The sequence below is a fragment of the Sorex araneus genome, chromosome 3, assembly GCF_027595985.1.
Source record: "Sorex araneus isolate mSorAra2 chromosome 3, mSorAra2.pri, whole genome shotgun sequence".
NCBI lineage: Eukaryota > Metazoa > Chordata > Mammalia > Eulipotyphla > Soricidae > Sorex > Sorex araneus.
In genome coordinates this window covers 96,103,404-96,122,979 of record NC_073304.1, presented here as the reverse complement: position 1 = coordinate 96,122,979, position 19,576 = coordinate 96,103,404, and the positions used below count along the sequence as shown (strand labels likewise).

At 47.2% G+C, this 19,576-nt stretch overlaps 1 protein-coding gene across 1 annotated transcript in view; it reads right to left on the bottom strand.

Annotated features, from left to right (window-relative positions):
* TMOD2 (tropomodulin 2) overlaps nucleotides 1-19,576 on the bottom strand; it is a 58,908-nt gene that overhangs the window by 10,750 nt on the left and 28,582 nt on the right. The window contains exons 5-9 of the mRNA XM_055130291.1: nucleotides 19,389-19,475; nucleotides 16,723-16,853; nucleotides 13,393-13,500; nucleotides 3,516-3,659; nucleotides 176-320 (exon numbers count right to left, since the gene is read on the bottom strand). Coding sequence (XP_054986266.1) covers nucleotides 176-320; nucleotides 3,516-3,659; nucleotides 13,393-13,500; nucleotides 16,723-16,853; nucleotides 19,389-19,475 — 615 coding nt within the window. The remainder of the gene's footprint in view (nucleotides 1-175; nucleotides 321-3,515; nucleotides 3,660-13,392; nucleotides 13,501-16,722; nucleotides 16,854-19,388; nucleotides 19,476-19,576) is intronic.

Sequence of the window (19,576 nt, the reverse complement as noted above, 5' to 3'; positions counted from 1 at the left end):
CCCTGCCAGGAATGATCCTTGAGCACAGAATCGGGAGTAAGCCCTCAGGAGGGTGGGGTGCAGCAGGGGTGCAGGACTCAGGGGAAGCTGCTTCTAAGTTTAACCTTCCTTCCATAGCTCTGTCAATTTATTTCACATGTAAGTGATGCATCTGACTCAACCAAAGGCCCATTACCGAGGTCGTTATTCTTTGTGATAGCAGCTGCCACCCTGGTACGTGGCCCTTGCTTGGTAAACTGATATCCAAACTTGAGGATCCTGGAATTCTCCTCCAGCATCTGGGCAATTTCCATCTCGACGGCCGTTCCCAACTGCTGTCTCTGGTTGTGGGGGTACATACGCACAGGGGGAGACAAGAGAAGAGGAGACGTGACTTGCATGGCTGAGATGTGTGCAGACTTCTTAGACAGAGGCTAAGTGGCAGGTCTCACATTCAAAGGGACAAAGTGGGCTGGAGAGGTAGTTCAGCAGGTAGGATGCTTGCCTGGCACGTAGCCCACCCAGTTTTATTCCTGGCATACCACATGATCCCCAGCCCTGCCAGGAGTGATCCCAGAAACATAATAAAAATAAAACCTAAGAATGGGGCGGGAGGGATACTGGGGACATTGGTGGTGGAAAGTGCGCACTGGTGGAGGGATGGGTGTTCGATCACTGTATGACTGAAATTCAAATGTGAAAGCTTTTAACTGTATCTCATGGGGATTCAACAAAAATAAAATAAAATAAAACCAAAAGGGCAAAATCATTGGAGCCATTTTTCTCCTACATTTTTTTTTGAGATAAGTTCTGATTCTTCATTGGTACCTGGCCCCACCCCCCTTTCTCCTACATTTTTATTTGAGACCTGCTCCTTGTCTATAAGCAAAATCCAAAGGCAGCTGAATCTGCTGATATGCAAAACTGAAAAAAGCAAGGCAAAATTATGATGAAAAAGATTCTACATGTAAAATACACCTAAGGTTTGGGGTTTCCAACATACTCCAGTATCTGCAGTTTAAACAAAGGTGCTTTATTTTTTGGGGGATGGCGGGGGGCTCAGGGTTTAATCCTGGCTCTGTGCTCAGGGATCATCGTGGCAGTGCTCAGGGGACCCTATGCAATGCCTGGAATTGAAATTGGGTAAGGTATGTGCAAGGCAAGTGCCTTACCTGCTATACTATCTCTGGCTCCACCAGGCATTTTTTTTTTTTCAGATTTATTTATTTATTTTGCTTTTTGGTTCACACCTGACGATGCACAAGGGATACTCCTGGCTCTGCACTCAGGAATTACTCCTTGTGGTGCTCGGGGGACCATATGGGATGCTGGGGATCAAACCTGTGTCGGCCACATGCAAGGCGAACACCCTACCCACTCTGCTATAGCTCCAGCCCCCAGCCACCAGGCAATTTTGAATGCTTAATTATATGTCATTTAAGAACATGCCTTTTACATTTGGAAAACATAAGTACCAAGAAGATGAAGGATAAACACTTTTGGAGAAACTTTTGGACTGAGGCAAATGCTGAGGCTAAATTCTTTGCTCTTGGAGTCAGTCAGGTGGGTGTGGTTCATTTCCTCCTACCTCGCTAACCCAACAAATCACAGATACATTAAAAAGAATTTGTTTTTTAGAAATTTGCCAGGGATGTAACTCAGCAGGACAGCAATTACCTCACACATACTGAAGACCGGGATTCAATTTCTAGCATGATCAGAAAAAAAATATATATATTGAAATGGTAAATTCTTGGTTCCTTTCATTTTCATGCAATAACCTAGGAGACAAATCTCGCTACAAGAAACAGTAAATGGTGGTAATTCCGGTGAGAGTCATAAAGTCATAATTCTGCATGTCTACTGATTTGTGAGCAGAGTGGGTGACAGAGGCAGTTGAAGGGTAAGAGAGAGGCTAGAGAGATAGTACAGCGGGCTGGGCACTTGCTGTGCACACAGCCAACCTGGGCTCGATCCCTGGAACTTTGCTCCTGGCAGGACGTGGGGATCAGGATCCCCTGAGCACTGCCAGGAGTGAGGAATAATCCCTGAACACAGCTGGACGTGGCCCCAAACCCAAACCCAACAAACAAAACAGAGTCAGAGAGACCAGACTGCCCCTGTGTTTCAGGAAGAGCTGAGTTCTGACACATAACAGTGGGACCCTGTCGAGGGCGGAGATGAAGACTGGAGCTGCCACCAGCACTGATGGGCCAGGGGTGACTAAAGGGACAATACAGAAGTCACTTGTTCCTCTCACACATCTCCAGCAAACCACCTGGGGACTTTGTGGGATGGGCCTGCCGATGGCCATGGGAAGGATTTGGAAGCTGAAGAAAGTCACTTTGGGTGAGAGGACATTTTATATATATATATTTTTTTGGTGACACCTAGAAGTGCTCAGGGGTCACTTCTGGGGCAGTGCTCAGGGGACCATATGTGGTGCTGGTGACCAAACAGGTTGGCTGCATTGCAAGGCTAGCACCTTACCAGCTGGACTATCTCTTCAACCCCAGAGGGGACGCTTTGAAGTGGATGAAATGTTTCTTCTGCACCTGTTTTGTTGTTTTGAGGACTTTGTGTTGCATAAACTCAAGCCAATACATGGCACCAAAGTTTATACAATCTGGATATAGTTCTCCTTTTTATTGTTTTTTATATTTTATTTTTTGCTTTTTGGGTCACACCCGGCGATGCACAGGGGTTACTCCTGGATCTGCACTCAAGAATTACTCCTGGTGGTGCTCGGGGAACCATATGGGATGCTGGGAATCAAACCCAAGTTGGCCACATGCAAGGCAAACGCCCTACCCGCTGTGCTATCGCTCCAGCCCCTATAGTTCTCTTTTTAAAATGTTAAATACAAAGGCTTTTTTTAACTTACAGTTTTGCTGTTTTAATCAACTTTGTAAAAATGTGCAGAGCAGAGAAACATTATCTTAGTAAAGTATACACTGAGGTTTACTAATAACTTAATAGGGCATAGGGTATATGAGGGTCAATAGCTTCCTTAAGAGACCCTATAAGGCATATGTTTCTTTTTTATATTAATTTTTATTTTATTGAATTACCATGAGATAGTGCATTATAATACAAAGACGTTTTAAATACAATCATAAATGGAAAACAAACCCTAAAAATACAAAAGTGCGCTTTGTTTTCTTTTGGCTGTACCCAGAGATGCTCAGTGTTTGTTCCTGGCACGAGCTCAGGGGTCACTCCTGGTGGTACTCAGGGGACCCTCTGTGGTACAGGCTGGCCGTGTGCATGGCAAGTGCCTTCTCCACGGCACTATCTGAGACAGAGCTGGGCTGAAATGCCTGCCAGAGGCCAGGAGGGGGATCAGGGACAGATCAGGGCATGGCCACTCTGTCCTTCCCTCCTTTCCTTTACAGTGCCCAGCCAGGACAAATGGCTGCCCCACTGTGCAGCGTTTAATTATCTACCCAGATCACCACCAAGTGCTCCAAACTGCATCTGCATCTCCTCCCTTCCACCCCCCCCTCTGCCCCCACTGGCCCTGAGGGGCTGCTGACCTGGTTGTCAATCTTGATCTCCGTCACGGTGTCATTTTCCTTCAGTGCCTCCACCAGGGCCAGGATCCCGGTCCCGGTGATGAAATTGGACTCCACGTTGAGACTTACCAAGGTCTTGTTCACTTTCAGCATATCTGCAAAAGCCTTATTATTCCGGAAGACAGAACCATTAGCGTTTCCAGAGATTTCCTTACTGCATTCCCCAGTCCCGCACTTTCATTGTAAAGAAAACCTTAAATTATAGGTGGCACAGTGACTTTAAAACTACAATAAAAAGGAACAGTTCAAAAGCCCATCATTGAGTTCAATACCTGCAAAAGTCCCCCCCCCCCAATTTTTTTTAAGGGATACATAATAGTTTTATTTGTTTGTTTTTTGTTTTTTTTTTTGGTGGGCCACGCCTAGCGGTACTCAGGGGCTAGTCCTGGCTCTATGCTCAGAGGTGATATTTGAGGAACCATATGTGGTACCAGGATTTGAACCCAGATTAGCTGTGAGCATGGCAAGCGCCTTACCTACTCAGTATACAAGCTCTCCAACATGGATTTCCTTTTTTGGAGGTGGGGGGAGCGCAGTGCTCAGGGCTTGCTCTTGGCTTTTTGCTCAGGGATCAAATAAGACAGTATGGTGTAGAGGGAACAAAGATTATTGAGAGCAGAAGCAACTATAAAAGCTATAATTGCTATTCCCCCTCTTCTCACCCCCTCTTTTCATCCCCCTTCAGACACTGTATGCCTGAAACACCTCCTAAAAGGAAAAAAAAGAACATTTTCTTAAAAAACAAATTCTGATGTTTGTGAAAAACAGTGGCAATACAAACAAGAAAACATTCAGTTTTGTTTTCTTTTGGTATGTTTTTTGGGCCACACCTGGCAGTGCTCAGTGATCACTCCTGGCTCTGCTGCCCAAGAAAACATTCTGGAAGTTTAAAATGCAAGATTAAAACAAAGTAATAGATATCCAGAGTTATAAAGTAAACATGGCTGGAGACCAAGTCGGTGAGTTAAAATCTGTAAGATAAAGCTGAGAATATTCACAAGAATGCAGAGTACAAAGACATAAAGAAAGTATTAGAAATGTTAGGAAATATAGATAAACAATACAGAAATTCAACATTCATCGGAATTTCAGAAGGGTAAAAGAATAAAGACCAAAAAAAAGATAAAAGACAAGAGAAGACAAGAAACTAAGAAATACTAGGGGAAAACCTTTCAGAGTGGGAAAAATCGAGTAGCCCTTATCTGAAAAAAAAAAAAACAAACCCTAACAACCTCACTGGTTGCTAAGCAGAATAAACAACAACAAAAAAGACTACGTGGACACATTCCAGCGAGGTTTCAGAAGGACAGCAGGAAACAGAGATTCCTAAGAACCCCTAGCAAGAAAGAAGTAAGCTATCATGAAAGAACAGGAATTGGGCCTGCCTTTAGTGACTAGATTGGGAGGTCTAGGAGAATAGAGGTTTTTTGTAGTTCAGTCAGATGTCAATGCTGATGGCTACGTTTTAATCTTTTGGAATCACTCTACCTAAAAGCAGAAATATAATGACAAACACGGTAAAGTTCAAAATGTTTGAAAGTAATGGAGTAACTATTATTTGGAAGTAGAGGAGAAGGGAAGTTGAGTGAGGACAGACCGCCCTGGAGACTTCTAAAGGAGAGACAAATGCTATGGGAGCTGGTGAGCAGAAACGAAAAAGCATGTAGGTTAGGGGCGTCCCTCTTGGGCTGCATAGTAGAATGTCCTGGAAGCTATAAAAAAATAGACCTATGTAGGGTTGGGGAAATGGGCTCGATGGCATGATGATTATCAAAATAAGTACAAAATGAAATTTAGTGCAATATATTTTAGAAGCCAGAGTTGAAAACTTATTTATGTAAATGAGTTAAGGCAGTATATTTTGCTGTATTAATGATTTGAATTTTTTATACACATAGAATAAAATCATATACAATCATCCATCAGAAATTGACTTCTACTGAGTTACTTTCTGATAATTCCATTTGCCATTCCATTAAGTTTTGGTGGAGCAAGGAAAATAAAATAAGGTTTTTATATGCCTGCCAAGGGGGGTGGGAGGGAATGTGGGGACACTGGTGGAGAGAAGGGGAGACTGGTGTTGGGACACTAGATGCCTGAAACAACTCTATTATGAGTGACTCTGTAAATCACGGCATCTTAATAGCACAGTGGGTAGGGTGTTTGCCTTGCATGCAGCCGATCCAGTTTGATTCCTCTGTTCCTCTCGGAGAGCCTGGCAAGCTACTGAGAGTATCCCGCCCGAGTGGCAGAGCCTGGCAAGCTGCCCGTGGCATATTCGATATGCCAAAAACAGTAACAAGTCTTACACTGGAGACATTACTGGTTCCCGCTTGAGCAAATCAATGAACAATGGGACGACAGTGCAGTGCAATCACTTGTCACACTTTTGATCTTTAATTTGCTCGAGTGGGCAAATAAAAATAATAAAAGAAATAGACCAAATGTTAGAGCACATGTGCTGGGCGAGAGTCTGATTTTGGCATTACATGGCCCTCTGAACACTGCCAGATGTAGCCTTGGTGACTCCCAACCACCCATCACTTTCCTGTAGCACGGCTAGGGGTGGCTCCTATCACTCACACACACACACACACACACACACACACACACACACACACACACACACACACACACAGAGTTCACAGCCTCAAACTCTCAGGATGTGAACTGGACAGCTGCATTTTTGAAACGTTCTTCAGGTGACTAATGTTCTGCCAGGACCAACAACCATTTTAATTAAAGTCATAAAGACAACAACTACAAGAATGAAAAACAAACTGCTTGTAGTGATTAGCTGGGAGATGTAACAAGGAACCTTTGAACTATTTAATTTCTTGTGATGGCCCATAAAAACAAAAACCAAAATCCAAAAACCCCAAGAAGGAAAAGGAAAAGGAATAGGACTTGAGACAAAGGCAGGGATTCCCAACCTCTGCACTGCAGACATTGGTGGCTGGAGAAGAATTCATGTTGTGAGAGGGGTTGTTTGTGTCGAAGCAAACCTAGCAGCGTCTCTGGCCTCTGACACCCATTGAACGCCAACAGAATCCCTTCCAGATGTGGCCACTCCAAATGCCTCCAGTCAGGCCATGAGCCCTCTGGAGAACAAAACTGCCCTGAGTTGGGACGAGATGGAGAGTGGAGGGGACCCCCGTGTTTTAGCCAAAAGGCTGTTTGATCTACAAAGAAAGCTGAAGGATGTGAGCTAGCAGCAGCGTCCGTCAGCTAAATTAAAATGCATTCATTCATTTTACTCATTGCCAAGGTCTTTAATTAGACCGAAATGTACACATTTTAATGAGCGCACCGGAAGGAAATGCACCCCGCCATTCCTCAGGGTGTTCCAAGGCTGGGGACGGACATTTCATTCCTGGGACAGCAAAATGTCAGTGCCGGGAGACCTTCTGAGCAGACGTGCAGGACTTCCTGGCAAGGAGTCATGATCTTGCCAATTTCTTTCGGACTTGGGAAAACACTTTTTCTCATACTGAACAAAACAGGGGGAAACCAGCCAAACATATGCCTGGGCTGGAGGCCCAAGTCCTTTTCAGTTCAGCAACTATTTGGGCATCTGTTGTATGTGGTAAGGAGAACCCTGGTAAAACCAAGATGAGGGTCCTTAAGTGTCATACGAATTGAGGGTAGAATCCACTTTAGCAATTTACTTATTTAGTTTTGGCTTCTTCAGGGCCACATCCGGATGTGCTCAGGGCTGAGTCCCGACTTGGGCCTCTGGGGACCACGTGCAATGCAGGGGACTGAACCAGGTGGGCTGTGGGGAAGGCAAGTGCCTTAACCCCTGTACTATTACTTCTCCAGCCCCAGAAATACATTTCTTTTGTTTGTTTTTTGGGGGACATACCCAGCTATGTTCAGGGCTTACTCCTGGCTCTGTGCTCAGAGATCACTCCTGGCAGGGTGGGGCAGGACTGTATCACTATCATCCTGTTGATCATTGATTTGCTCGAGCAGGCGCCAGTAACATCTCCATTCGTCCTAGCTCTGAGATTTTTTAGCAGCATCTGTTTACTCGTTCTTCCCAGCGGTGCCGCATTGGAGGCTCTTTCAGGGTAAGGGGCAGGACTATATACACACACACACACACACACATATATACATATATACACACATACATACACTACACATATACATATATGTATATAATATACACACACATATATACATATATATATATATATATTATAGTGCCAGGAACTGAACGCAGGTTAGCCACTTACAAGGCAAGCAATGCTAACTATATTATATCTCTGGTCCCAGAAATGCATTTACATTTTTTTTCTGGAGGGGGCTGGAGGGGGCACACCCAGCTGTGCTCAGGTCTTACCTCCGGCTCTGTACCCAGGGGTTACTCCTGGCAGGCTCTGGGGGAACCATATGAGGCATCAGGGATTAAAATGTGGGTCAGCCACAAGCAAGGAAAACACCCTCTCCCCTGTACTATACCACTGGCCCGAGAATATTTTTTAAGTTTTGCTTCCTCAGAAGAAAACAAGCTCAAAGGGCTGATGCACAGGGTTTGCACATGGGAGCCCTGGGCCTGATCCCCACCCTCCACTCCCCAGAGAACAGCAACTAAAGTTTCCCTTCTGGTGGCTTGTGGGACTGTGCAACAAGGCGGTTTCCTGTGCCACGTAAACTTGGGCCAGCCAGGCAGCAGCCCTGAGACACAGGTCGCCAACACATCTGTGGAAAACCCAGAGCGTGGGCTGGATTGATAGCACATCGGGTAGGGCGTTTGCCTGGCACGCGGCTGGCCCGGGTTCAATTCCCAGCATCCCATATGATTCCCCGAGCACCGCCAGGAGTCATTCCTGAGTGCAGAGCCAGGAGTCACCCCTCAGAGTCTGCAGGGCGAGGGGACGGAAAAGGGAAACCTGCCCAGGATTCCAAAGGAGGGATGTGAAAAAGCACGCGTGGGGGCGCTGTGTTACACTTTCACACTGCAGTGTGCAATCAAAGTATGTTGAACATTACTTAAACGAAATGTTATTAAGATTAATTTCACCTTTCAGCTATTTTAACATTGATACTAGAAAACTAAAATAGGGGGCCGGGACAGTAGAACAGCAAGTTTGAAGCTTGCTTTGCATGCATGTGGCCAACCTGAATTCAATCCCTGGCACCCCAGAGGGTCCCCTGAGACTGCCAGGAGTGATCCTTGAGTGCAGAGCCCAGAGTAAGCCCCAAGCACTGCCAAGTGGGGGCTCCCACCCCCACCCCCCCAAATCCCACACAAACATAGAAGCTACATAGGTGTCTTATGGTGTGACTTTCACTTTATTTCTGCTGAACCAGACTGCCCCAAACGCTTGACTTTTAGGGGACATCACAGATCTGTGTATCTGAGCCTTTTCTCTACATCGGCCCTGAGAGGGACAAGGTCCATTCAAGGTCCCTGCCACAGAGGTGGTCACATGGGCGGATTCGGGGTGGAGTAAACCAAACTTGATTACAGGTTGCTAAAATTCATTTCCAGGCTGGGCCATATAAATTCACTCATTATATTCTGCGCGGGCATCACCAAGGTACTACATGAGCCTGAGATGCCTTGTTGAGAAAACGGGGATGATGCCTTTAGACACACCCGCTGCCGATGCCACATGAGCTTCACCTGTTTTCCGTGTTTGCACCTGAAACCGGGAAGTCTCTAGAAGCTCTCAGCTGGAAGGATGAGTCTGAATCCCCCACCCCAGGTGGTTCCCTGGTCACCTCAGTCTGAAGGTCTTCACTGGAGCCAGGGGAGAGCTTGAGGGGTGAGGCAGGGTGCTTTGAAGGAGGAGGCCTGAGTTGGAGCCGCAATACTGGTCTCCAATTCCAGTGGGGGTCCTGGTGGCCTCCAGTGACACCAGCATGCGCACTGGACTGTCAGGCCCACACCGCCCATCCAAGCGGTCCCCACACTAGTAAGAAGAAGTGAAGATCTTTACTGTTGGTGGGATAGCCCACTGGCTCCCAGCCCGCAGAAAGGGCCTTTCCTGAGGAGGGCCAGGCTGGAAGGAGGAGCAGAGTGGACGGGACCCCAGGAAGCTGCCCAGGCACAAGGTGAGATTACTGACCAGTGAGAGGGACAGTGCCCGCCACGTGGGTCACATCACTATCTTGGGGACATGCTGGTGCTGGTGCATGCACAGCAGCTGGCACTCGGATGTGGCTTCCCCAACATACACCGCAGCGCACTGTCAACTCAGAGCCAGCACGGCAGAGCAAGGGCACCCACACGCTATCTAGGGGACTTGGCCGTGGCCTTTCTGAACTAGTGTCATTGGTAGACTATTCTTTCCAATGATTGACTAAATTAGAAACTAGTCCCATCTCTGTTATTTTACTGAGAAGAACATATTAAATGTATGACAAATCATTAAAAAAAATTTTTTTTTTTTTTTTGCTTTTTGGGTCACACCCACCTATGCTCAGAGGTTACTCCTGGCTCTGCACTCAGGAATTACTCCTGGAGGTGTTCGGGGGACCATATGGGATGCTGGGAATCGAACCTGGGTCAGCCACGTGCAAGGCAAATGCCCTACCCACTGTTCTATCACTCCAGCCCCTTTACTCATCTTTTTAATCACCCACATATATGTTGTGAATATATATGTGTGTGTGTACTATGTGTGTATATATAATACACATGTTTTGTATATTATGTGTGTGTATATATATACACACATATATATACACACACCCTCCAAAATACATACATACGTATTTTGTGTATATACACACACATAATACACAAAATATGTATGTATGCATTTTGGAGGGTAGGTGGGTCATACCTGGCTGTGCTCAGGAATCAGTGTGTATTTTTTTGGGGGGGGTACACCTGGTGACGCTCAGGGCTCACTCCTGCCTCTGCAGGCACTGCTCTGTGGAGTGGCAGCGGGGGGTGGGGGGGGGAAATGACACACCATATGGATGTCAGGGATTGAACCTGGGTCGAGCGCATGCAAGACAAATGCTCTAACCACTGAACTGTCACTCTGCCCCAACAGGAATCAGTCTTAGTAGTGTTTAACGGAGTTTCTGTGGTAGCAGGGCATGAACTTGGGTAAGACAACTGCCTCACTATTGGGGGCCGAACCCTTGGGAAAGAGAACTTGGCCGTTCCCTAAACAAAGATTAGCCACCAGGATATTATGAAAATATATGCGTCACAAGATAATAGCTGAACTGTTACAGAGACAGACATCCTGTGCTGAGGACAAAAAAGCACAGACAAATCATGCTCCGGCCCGTCATGTCCCCTTACGCAAACACCCCTCGTGACCCCCTCCGGACCCCTGTTCCGGCCTGCCCTACGGCCTATATATTTTGTGCTTCTGCCTTCAATAAACGAGACCTTGACAAGAGTTGCTTGCTTGGTCTCCCTCTTCTTTCTCGCCCTTGCTCTTTCAGGTAGCGCCTCTTCAGACCCTGGAATAACTTGGTCCCGCGGGACGGGACACCTCACCACCATATCATCTCTCTGGCCCTGTAGTAATTTTTTTCTGTATTGAAAACAAGCCTATTAAAGGTCAGAGATTAAACAAAATTATACATTGTCTGGAATCCTGAAATTACTAATTCCATCTGATCAATGCTGTAATTCTGTTTTAGTGATAGGTTTCACATTTCAAATTGCTTTCAAAGTACACAGACATAATATAACTGTCAGTAAAAAACATGGATTTTCAGAAGAGCCTTTCTTATCTGGCGTTGACTTCCAATTTACTGTGGTCATTATGGAAATATACTCTGTAGTCGACGGGTTGGAGGGCAGGCCCTTTTGTTCATCTACAGGTATTTTCATTTTATTTTATTTTTTTGGTTTTTGGGTCACACGTGGCAGTGCTCAGGGCTTACTCCCAGTTCTGTACTGGGGATCATTTCTTTTTTTTTTTTTTTGCTTTTTGGGTCACACCCAGCGTTGTTCAGGGGTCACTCCTGGCTCTGCACTCAGGAATTACTCCTGGCGGTGCTTGGGGGACCATATGGGATGCCTGGGATTGAACCCAGGTCGGCCTCGTGCAAGGCAAATGCCCTACCCCTGTGCTATCACTCCGGCCCCACTCGGGGATCATTTCTGGTGGAGCTCAGGGGACTATATATGGTACCAGGGATCGAAACTGGGTCAGCCACACGCAAGGCAAACTGCTTAACTTGCAGTTCTATCTCCCTGCCCGCCCCCCACCCCTGCAAGTATTTTTTAAACATCTACTTGGTGCCAGGGCCATGGGAGGTAATCAATATTCTCATGTTGTGCTTGTTGATATTTTAGATTTTTCAAAAACCTTTTACACTACATCACATTGATAGTCAAGGGCTGAGCAAGTTAACGGCTGAGCATTGGGGGATTAGGAATCACAGCCTGGTGTTCAGTGTCTTGACAACCGGTACACTTGAGCAAACGATGACAGCAACGTCAGGCAAACATTGCACACAGCTTGATGGTTGAGCATCCAGACTGAGGAACCAGAAAGACCAGGTGGGAAATCCCGGCTTTGCTACTCACGGCCTGTGTTACCCTGACGAGGTGACTCAAGCGCTGCAAGCCTCAGGCTGCTCACTCCTTCCAGTGGGGATTAATAATAGTGACAGGCTTCACAGCATTTGAGGATTAGAGGAGATGACACGTACAGAGCACAGAAATCGGTGATGGCACTCAGAATTATCCCAGAAACGTGAGCTATTAATGGGAGGAATAACACCCGTGACAGTCAGAGTCACAGTCCAGGGACTTCCTCTGCTGACTGGGTGATCTCAAGCACAGAGCAGAAACAGGGCCTTCGGGTGGCTCTCAACAATTTTTTTTTTCAGATTCTGGTGTTAATATAAAAATCCCATTTGTGTTGATCTTGAAGATATAATAATTTGGGCTCTAATATATAATTTATGCACCAGGAAATTTAGTAGAATAGAATTCCCCTCTCCCCAATTAAAAAAAATATATATATATATACAAAATAGGGTTGGGGGGATGGCTTAAAGGGCCAGTGTACAGGCAGGACACCAGGATTCCATCCCAGGCACTGCAAGGTCCCCCAAGCACTGTCAAAAGAGATCTCTGAGCACTGTGCTGGGAGAAACCCCTAAGTATTGCCAGGGTGGCCCCAAACACCTCCCTCTTCCCCTCCCCCACAAACGGGACAAAATGAAATGTTTTTATAGGCAGGAAGAGGGCAGGATAAAATAAGAGGGGCCTATTCCAGGCTTAGGTAACCTTCCTACACGGAATGGAGAGATGGGGAGAGCACAGCAGGGAGAGCACTTGCCAGGCAAGTGGCTGACCTGAGTTCAATCCCCAGCATCCCCTATGAACTCCTGAACCTCGTCAGGGGTGGTTCCTAAGCGCAGAGCCAGGATAAGCCCTGAGCACCACTGGTTATTTCCACCACCACACCTCCCCACAAAAAAGAAGAAAAAAATTCTAATTATATTTTTCCCCCTTTTTCTTCTCCTTTTGTTTTTTGGGCCACATCAGGTAGTACTCAGGGACTATTTCTGGCAAGGTTCAGTGGACCCTGTGGGGCTGAGAATGGAGAGATAGTCCAGTAAATAGGGCATCTGCCTTGTATGTGGCCGACCTGGGTTCAATCCCTGGCATCCCATGTGGTCCCCTGAGCACCGCCAGGAATGACTCCTGAGCACAGGGAAAGTTATCCTTGAGCATCACTGGGTGTTACTCCCAAATCTTAGAAAGACCTGAAAAACTAACTAAAAAACTTCCCCAACCTCCCCCCCCCCAAAAAAAAAAACAAACCAAAACACCAAACAAACAAACTCCGTGCGTCTCTCCCTGGCGCCCTCAGGTCAGAGTTCTAAGAATTTTACTCACGATCGCTACGGGGTCGTTACTGCGGGTTGCAGCCAGGCTGAACTTCTTCACATGAGTATTGGTCTCCAACGCCTTTGCAAACTCTCTCAGCGTTGGAATTGGAATGTTCTAAATGGGGAAAACAGAAGAGAGTTGATGAGCAGTTGGCGACCCCCCCATCCTAAGCTAATGTTCACAGCTTTTCAGTATACTCTCAGTGCTTAGTTGTCTGATAACCCTCTAAAAGCCACTCAACACCCAGCCTCTACGAAGCCAGACGACCTGAACCAACAGCGCCACCTTGTGTTCTATAAGGGTGCCAACAGACACCCTTATAGAACCTTATAGAACCTGTCTAGTTCGCCCTACCAGGAAACAGGGCATATGTCGCACTCCCATTTGGGTTTCCTTCTCCAGATTCTAACCAGACTAACCACCTGCCGAGCTATCTCTCTCCTCCATACCTTAACATGTCATTTTCCCTGTGCCTGGAAATTCCTTTGTTCTTTTCTCTGATGAAGTTCTTCTTACTTATTTTTGGCTATTAGGGTCACATCTGGCGGTGCTCAGGGCTTACTCCTGGCTCTGTACTCGGAATCACTCCTGTTCGTGCCTGGGGGACCAAATGGGATGCCGGAGATTGAACCCGGGTCAGTCGCATGCAAGGCAGCACAATACCCGCTGTACTCTCGATCTGGTCCCTCGCTGATGAATTTCTACTCATCTTAAAAGCCCGGCTAAAATATCACCTCCTGGGGCTCGAGTGATAGCACAGCGGGTAGGGCGTTTGCCTTGCATGCGGCCGACCCGGGTTCGAATCCCAGCATCCCATATGGTCCCCTGAGCACCACCAGGAGTAATTCCTGAGTGCAGAGCCAGGAGTAACCCCTGAGCATCGCCGGGTGTGACCCAAAAAGCAAAAAAAAAAAAAAAAAAAAACTATCTATCTATCTATCTATCTATCTATCTATCTACCTATCTATCTATCTATCACCTCCTTTTTCAATGGCTTCCTAGGGAGGGTGAAATTTCCTCTTACTCTGGTTCTCCAACATTTGGGGGCTTTCTAGTATCATACTATAATGATTTGTTTTGTAATTTTCTGTTCATGTCAGTTTTTCAGAATAAATACTGAGTAAGTCTCACTACACCCGTTGCTGCAGCACTCAGCAGAGGAGCGTGGGGGGCTGGAGTGCACTTGGAAGGAGACAGGCTATAAGCACTGCTGAGGCTGACGTGAGTCCTGGCTGTGTCACAGACTAGCTGTGGTCACTGACAGCGAAAGGACAGGGCACATGAGTACTGGATAAAAGTCATTAGGAATTCACCCTAGAAGAATGAACAACTCAGATGTCAATATTCCTTTCCTCTTCCCTCCTTCTCTGCCTCCCACCCCTTACACACACACACACACACACACACACACACACACACACACACACACACACACACACACACCCTTCTTTTCCTCTGAAAGCTACACGGCTTACTGTGAAATAAATTTTATTTATTTATTTATTTATTTATTTTTATTTTTATTTTTTTTTTGCTTTTTGGGTCACACCCAGCAATGCTCAGGGGTTACTCCTGGCTCTGCACTCAGGAATTGCTCCTGGCAGTGCTTGGGGGACCATATGGGATGCCGGGGATCGAACCCAGGTCGGCCGTGTGCAAGGCAAACGCCCTACCCGCTGTGCTATCGCTCCAGCCCTGTGAAATAAATTTTAAAGGCAGTGAGAGGCCTTGAAAGACAGAACAGCACTTGAAACACTTTGCCTTGCATGCAGCCAACCTGGGTTTGGTCCTCTCCATTATATATGGTCTCCGGAGCCTGCCAGGAGTGACCTCCGAGTCTACAGCTGGGAGCAGGCCCTCAGTACTTAGGGATGTTGCTCAAAACCAAAAACAACCATCACCTACACACACACACACACACACACACACACACACACACACACACACACACAACCCAAACCAAAAAAAAAAAAACAGAACAAAACCAAAACAAACAAAAAACACCCAACAAAAAGCACCCCATTAATTAAAAGTAAAGGCAGCAACAAAGTGTGACTTCAAGGAAGTTAGAAAAGGCACTATGGCGGTTTCTTGTCTGCACTCTTTTTGATTACTCACTCACAGGGACACTGTGTCACATGTGAGGGCACTGGGGCCCTATGGAGAGAAACTGAGGCCGTCAGCCTAAAGCCGGTAAGTATGGCACCTTGGAAATGGAGCTTCCCATCCCCATCGAGTTCCAGATGACCAGAATCGTGGACAATAGCCTCACTAAAGCCTCACGTGACACCCTGGGCCACAACCAACCAGCTAAGTCACCCCCGGGTCCCTGATCCTCAGAAACGGTGTGAAAATGTGCATATTTATTGTGTTCAGCCCCTAAGTTTGGAATAAATTGTTACTGCGTGGTCAGTAATACACTGCTCGCACAGAACAGTGATCCCTTCTTAAAGAATTAGAGAAATCACTCATTCACTCACTTAGTTTTGGGCTGCATCCATGGTGCGCAGGGCTTACTCCTGGCTCTGCATTCGGGGATCACTGGCAGACTTGGGGAGCCATAAGGGATGCCAGGGATCTAACCCAGTTCGGCCGTGTGTAGGCAAGCGCCTTACCCTCTTTCTATCGCTCCAGACCCTGACATCACCATTTTAAAACACACTTCAAAAATTTTATTTCCTCCTTTATTTAAACACTATGGTTTACAAAGTTGTTCATGATGATTTTGTTACAGGCATTCAGTGTTCCTATACCAACCCCACTACCAGTGTGACCTTCCCCCTACCTCTGTCCCCTGTAAGCCTGCATCCTTAGCAGGCACAAAACAATTTATTTTATATTGTTTGTTTCAACCAAATGGCTAAGGCAATTATCAAAAAGCACTTCTGTAAAAGAAAATTTGTGACAACTGTTCTTTCTTACCCTGGGGACACTAAGTCCTTGACTGAGGGTTTTACTAAGCTGTTGTTGCTAGTTGAACCTTCTGTGTTTTTTGCTTATTGAACTTAGTTGGCTTCTATGTTACTTCTCCATCTAATTAGGAGTGCTCCTACTGGGATGTGGGTATTGTAGAGTTTGGAGGTGCTGTGCGGCCGCAAATGCGGTAGTGTGCTCCAGAAACTCCTGAATATTGGATGAGTAGTGAGCTTACACTGCGGCGGTAGTGCATGTACACCCAGTTCCTTTGAATAGGATATTAGGCCCCAAAATCAGCCTCAAAGGCTCCATAACCCGGCATCCTTGCTGAGTTGCACACAGAGGTGAAAGCAAAGGGTCCGTCGTCTCCACTGAGTTCTTTGGACCCCACGAGAAGTGACAACAGTCCTGGCAAACTACCTTAATGTTGTTGAGGTTCACTTCCTTCAGGCTGGGGTCGTTGGCCTTCACCTGCTGCAGGCTGGCCTCCACATTGGTGGGGTTAGGCGGCTCCTCAAACACCGGCTTCACTTTTTCACCCTTGACCACATCTAAAACATGAGTTCATGAGGAAAGGAAAACAAAAGAAAGCAAAAATAATAAATGAAAAATACCCCCCCACACACAGATATTTATTTATTGATTGATTGGAGTATCACAAGTCTACTGGGAAATAAAAGAGACGGGGAGGTAATTTAAGATACGTGCTCGAGAGAGGACGTATCTCCACTGGCTTCTCAGAGTGGAGAGCACCAGTGCGCGTCCCAGCATTAGAGTATGGAACATGAAAGCACGCCTCTCGAGGCGGGAGACTCGGGTGGCATGTTCCCGGACACACGTATCAACTACTCAAAAAAATCAACTACTCAATTTTCTTTCCTTCTTTTGTTTGGTTTCTTCTTAAAAAAAAAAAAAAATTCTTTTTTTTTTTACACCCATCCTTCCACCAGTGTTATTTCCCAGCCCCAAAATCCTCTCTCTGCCTCTCTTTCTCCTCTTTCTCCCTCTCTCCTCTCTCTCTCCCTCCTTCCCTCCCTCCCTTCCTCTCCCCCCCTCTCTCCCTCTCCCTCCTTCTCTCCTGCTCCTTCTCTCCCTCCCTCCCTCTTTTACCTTCCCTTCCTCCCTCCCCTCCACAGTGTGGTTCCTGTGCCTGAACTGGAGATGGGTGAACAAAGTAAGCACCTTCACCCCTGTACCATCTCTCCAGACCCTCATGACCAGCGACTGACCATGACTGTGACCCCTGGTGGTTGTAAGAGCAGCAGCAGAAAAGAGAGAGGAAAGTATGAGTATGTGTGTGTGTGTGGGGGGGCAAAGCTGGGGTGGGGGGGGACAAAGGAAATGCTTTACTAAACCAGGAGAAGATCTGGACGGGGCGGGGGGGGTGGTTGGAGCAAGAGTACACTGGGCACAATACTTGCCTTGCATATGGCGGACCCGAATTCAGTCCTCGGCACCCCATATGGTCCCTCAAGCCCTGCCAGGAGTGATCTCTGAGCACAGAGCCAGGAGTAAGCTTGGGAGCCCCCTGGTGTGCCCCCCAAACCAAAACCAATCAACCAGAAAAACCTAGAGGGGGCTCATGTGTATTTCTGCTAAGTCAAAGGAGACAGGCTGAGGCGGTCTGCATGGGTTCAGTTGCAGGAAGTTCTGGAAAAGGCGACCTATGGAGGGTGAAGGGGTCAGGGATTGCCCGGGTTCGAGGAGGGCAGATGCAGGGGAAGAGCAGAGGATTTTCAGGTCTGTGAAAGCTCTCTCTACGATACTGCCACAGAGCCAACATGCCACTGGCCCCTGGCCCCAACCCACTGGACCTACAAGCCCCGAGGCCGCCCTAATGCCAACTCCAGACTCAGGGGACGATGACGTGCCATGGAGGCTCACTAAGCTGCAGCCTCTGTGCCCTGATAGGCTGAGTGAGAAGGACTGAACTCAGGAGTTCTGTGCTCTCCTGTCAAACCTGTGGCGAACATGCCCCAGACAAAAAAATCCTGGGGAAATGCTACTGATTCATGTGCAGACGTATCACGAATATGTGCATAGAAGTCCAGAAGGCTGAGTTTGAATAACCTGCTGCTAGGAACACCAAACTTGGTTTGCATTGTGCTGACCATGTGATCTCTTTTATTAAAAACTCCCCCCTCCAGACCCCCCAAGGTCCTGTGTTCAGGGCTTACTCCTGGTTACTCCTGGCTCTGCATTTTAGACTTTTTTTTTTTTTTTTTTTTTTTGCTTTTTGGGTCACACCCGGCGATGCTCAGGAGTTACTCCTGGCTCTGCACTCAGGAATTACTCCTGGCGGTGCTCATATGGGATGCTGGGGATTGAAGCCGGGTCTGCCGAGTGCAAGGCAAACGCCCTACCTGCTGTACTATCGCTGCGGTCCCGAGCACTTTAGATTCTTGGTAGGCTTGGGAGACTGTATGGGATGCTAGGGGTGGAATCAGCCACGTGTAAGGCAAGCGCCCTACCCACTACTCTACCTCTCTCACCCTAGCCACTTCCACTCTGGCCTCAACAGACCTCCCAACAGAGTATCTTCATCTCTTTCTTATTTTCATTTGTTTGGTTTTGGGGCCACAGCCAGTGGTGCTCAGGCCAGGGACTGAAGCAGAGTTGGCCATACGCACGGTGTGCGCCTTACACGTGCACAATCTCTCTCCCAGCAGAGGGTCCTCTATGCAAAACACACGGACTGAGGGGCTGGAGCGACAGTCCAGCAGGTAGGGAATTGGTCTTGCACGCAGCCAACCGGGTTTCGTCCCCAGCATCCCATTATGGTCCCCCTGAGCATCGCCAGGAGTGATTCCTGAGTGCTGCGCCAGGAGGAAGTCCCGAGCATCTCGGCTGTGGCCGCAAAACCAAACCAAACCAAAACAACATATTTCCTGGTCGGAGTTCACTGCCAGAGAGCACTCCTGACGACAGTGACGCTATTCTGCCCTGACTGCGCAGGAGCTCAAGGTAATGATAAAATCCACCTTCCAAACTTGTCGGACCCACTCTGGGCGTACAGGGAGGCCCAGAACACAGCCTGCCTCCTTCCAGCTACCCCTGGAGGCCCGGCCATGACCACGTCAACTTACTTCTTATAGGCCCTTTGCCTCCATCAGTGCCAGGAGTTTCTTCGTTAAACTTTGGATTGTTGAGTAGATTGTGGACTCCGAGAACAGCTAGAAACAAAGATAAGCAGTGAGTCAAGATAAGGTTGCAACAATGGTTTACTTGTTACACAGGATTTTTATCTCTCAAAGAATAATTCTTTGTATCACTG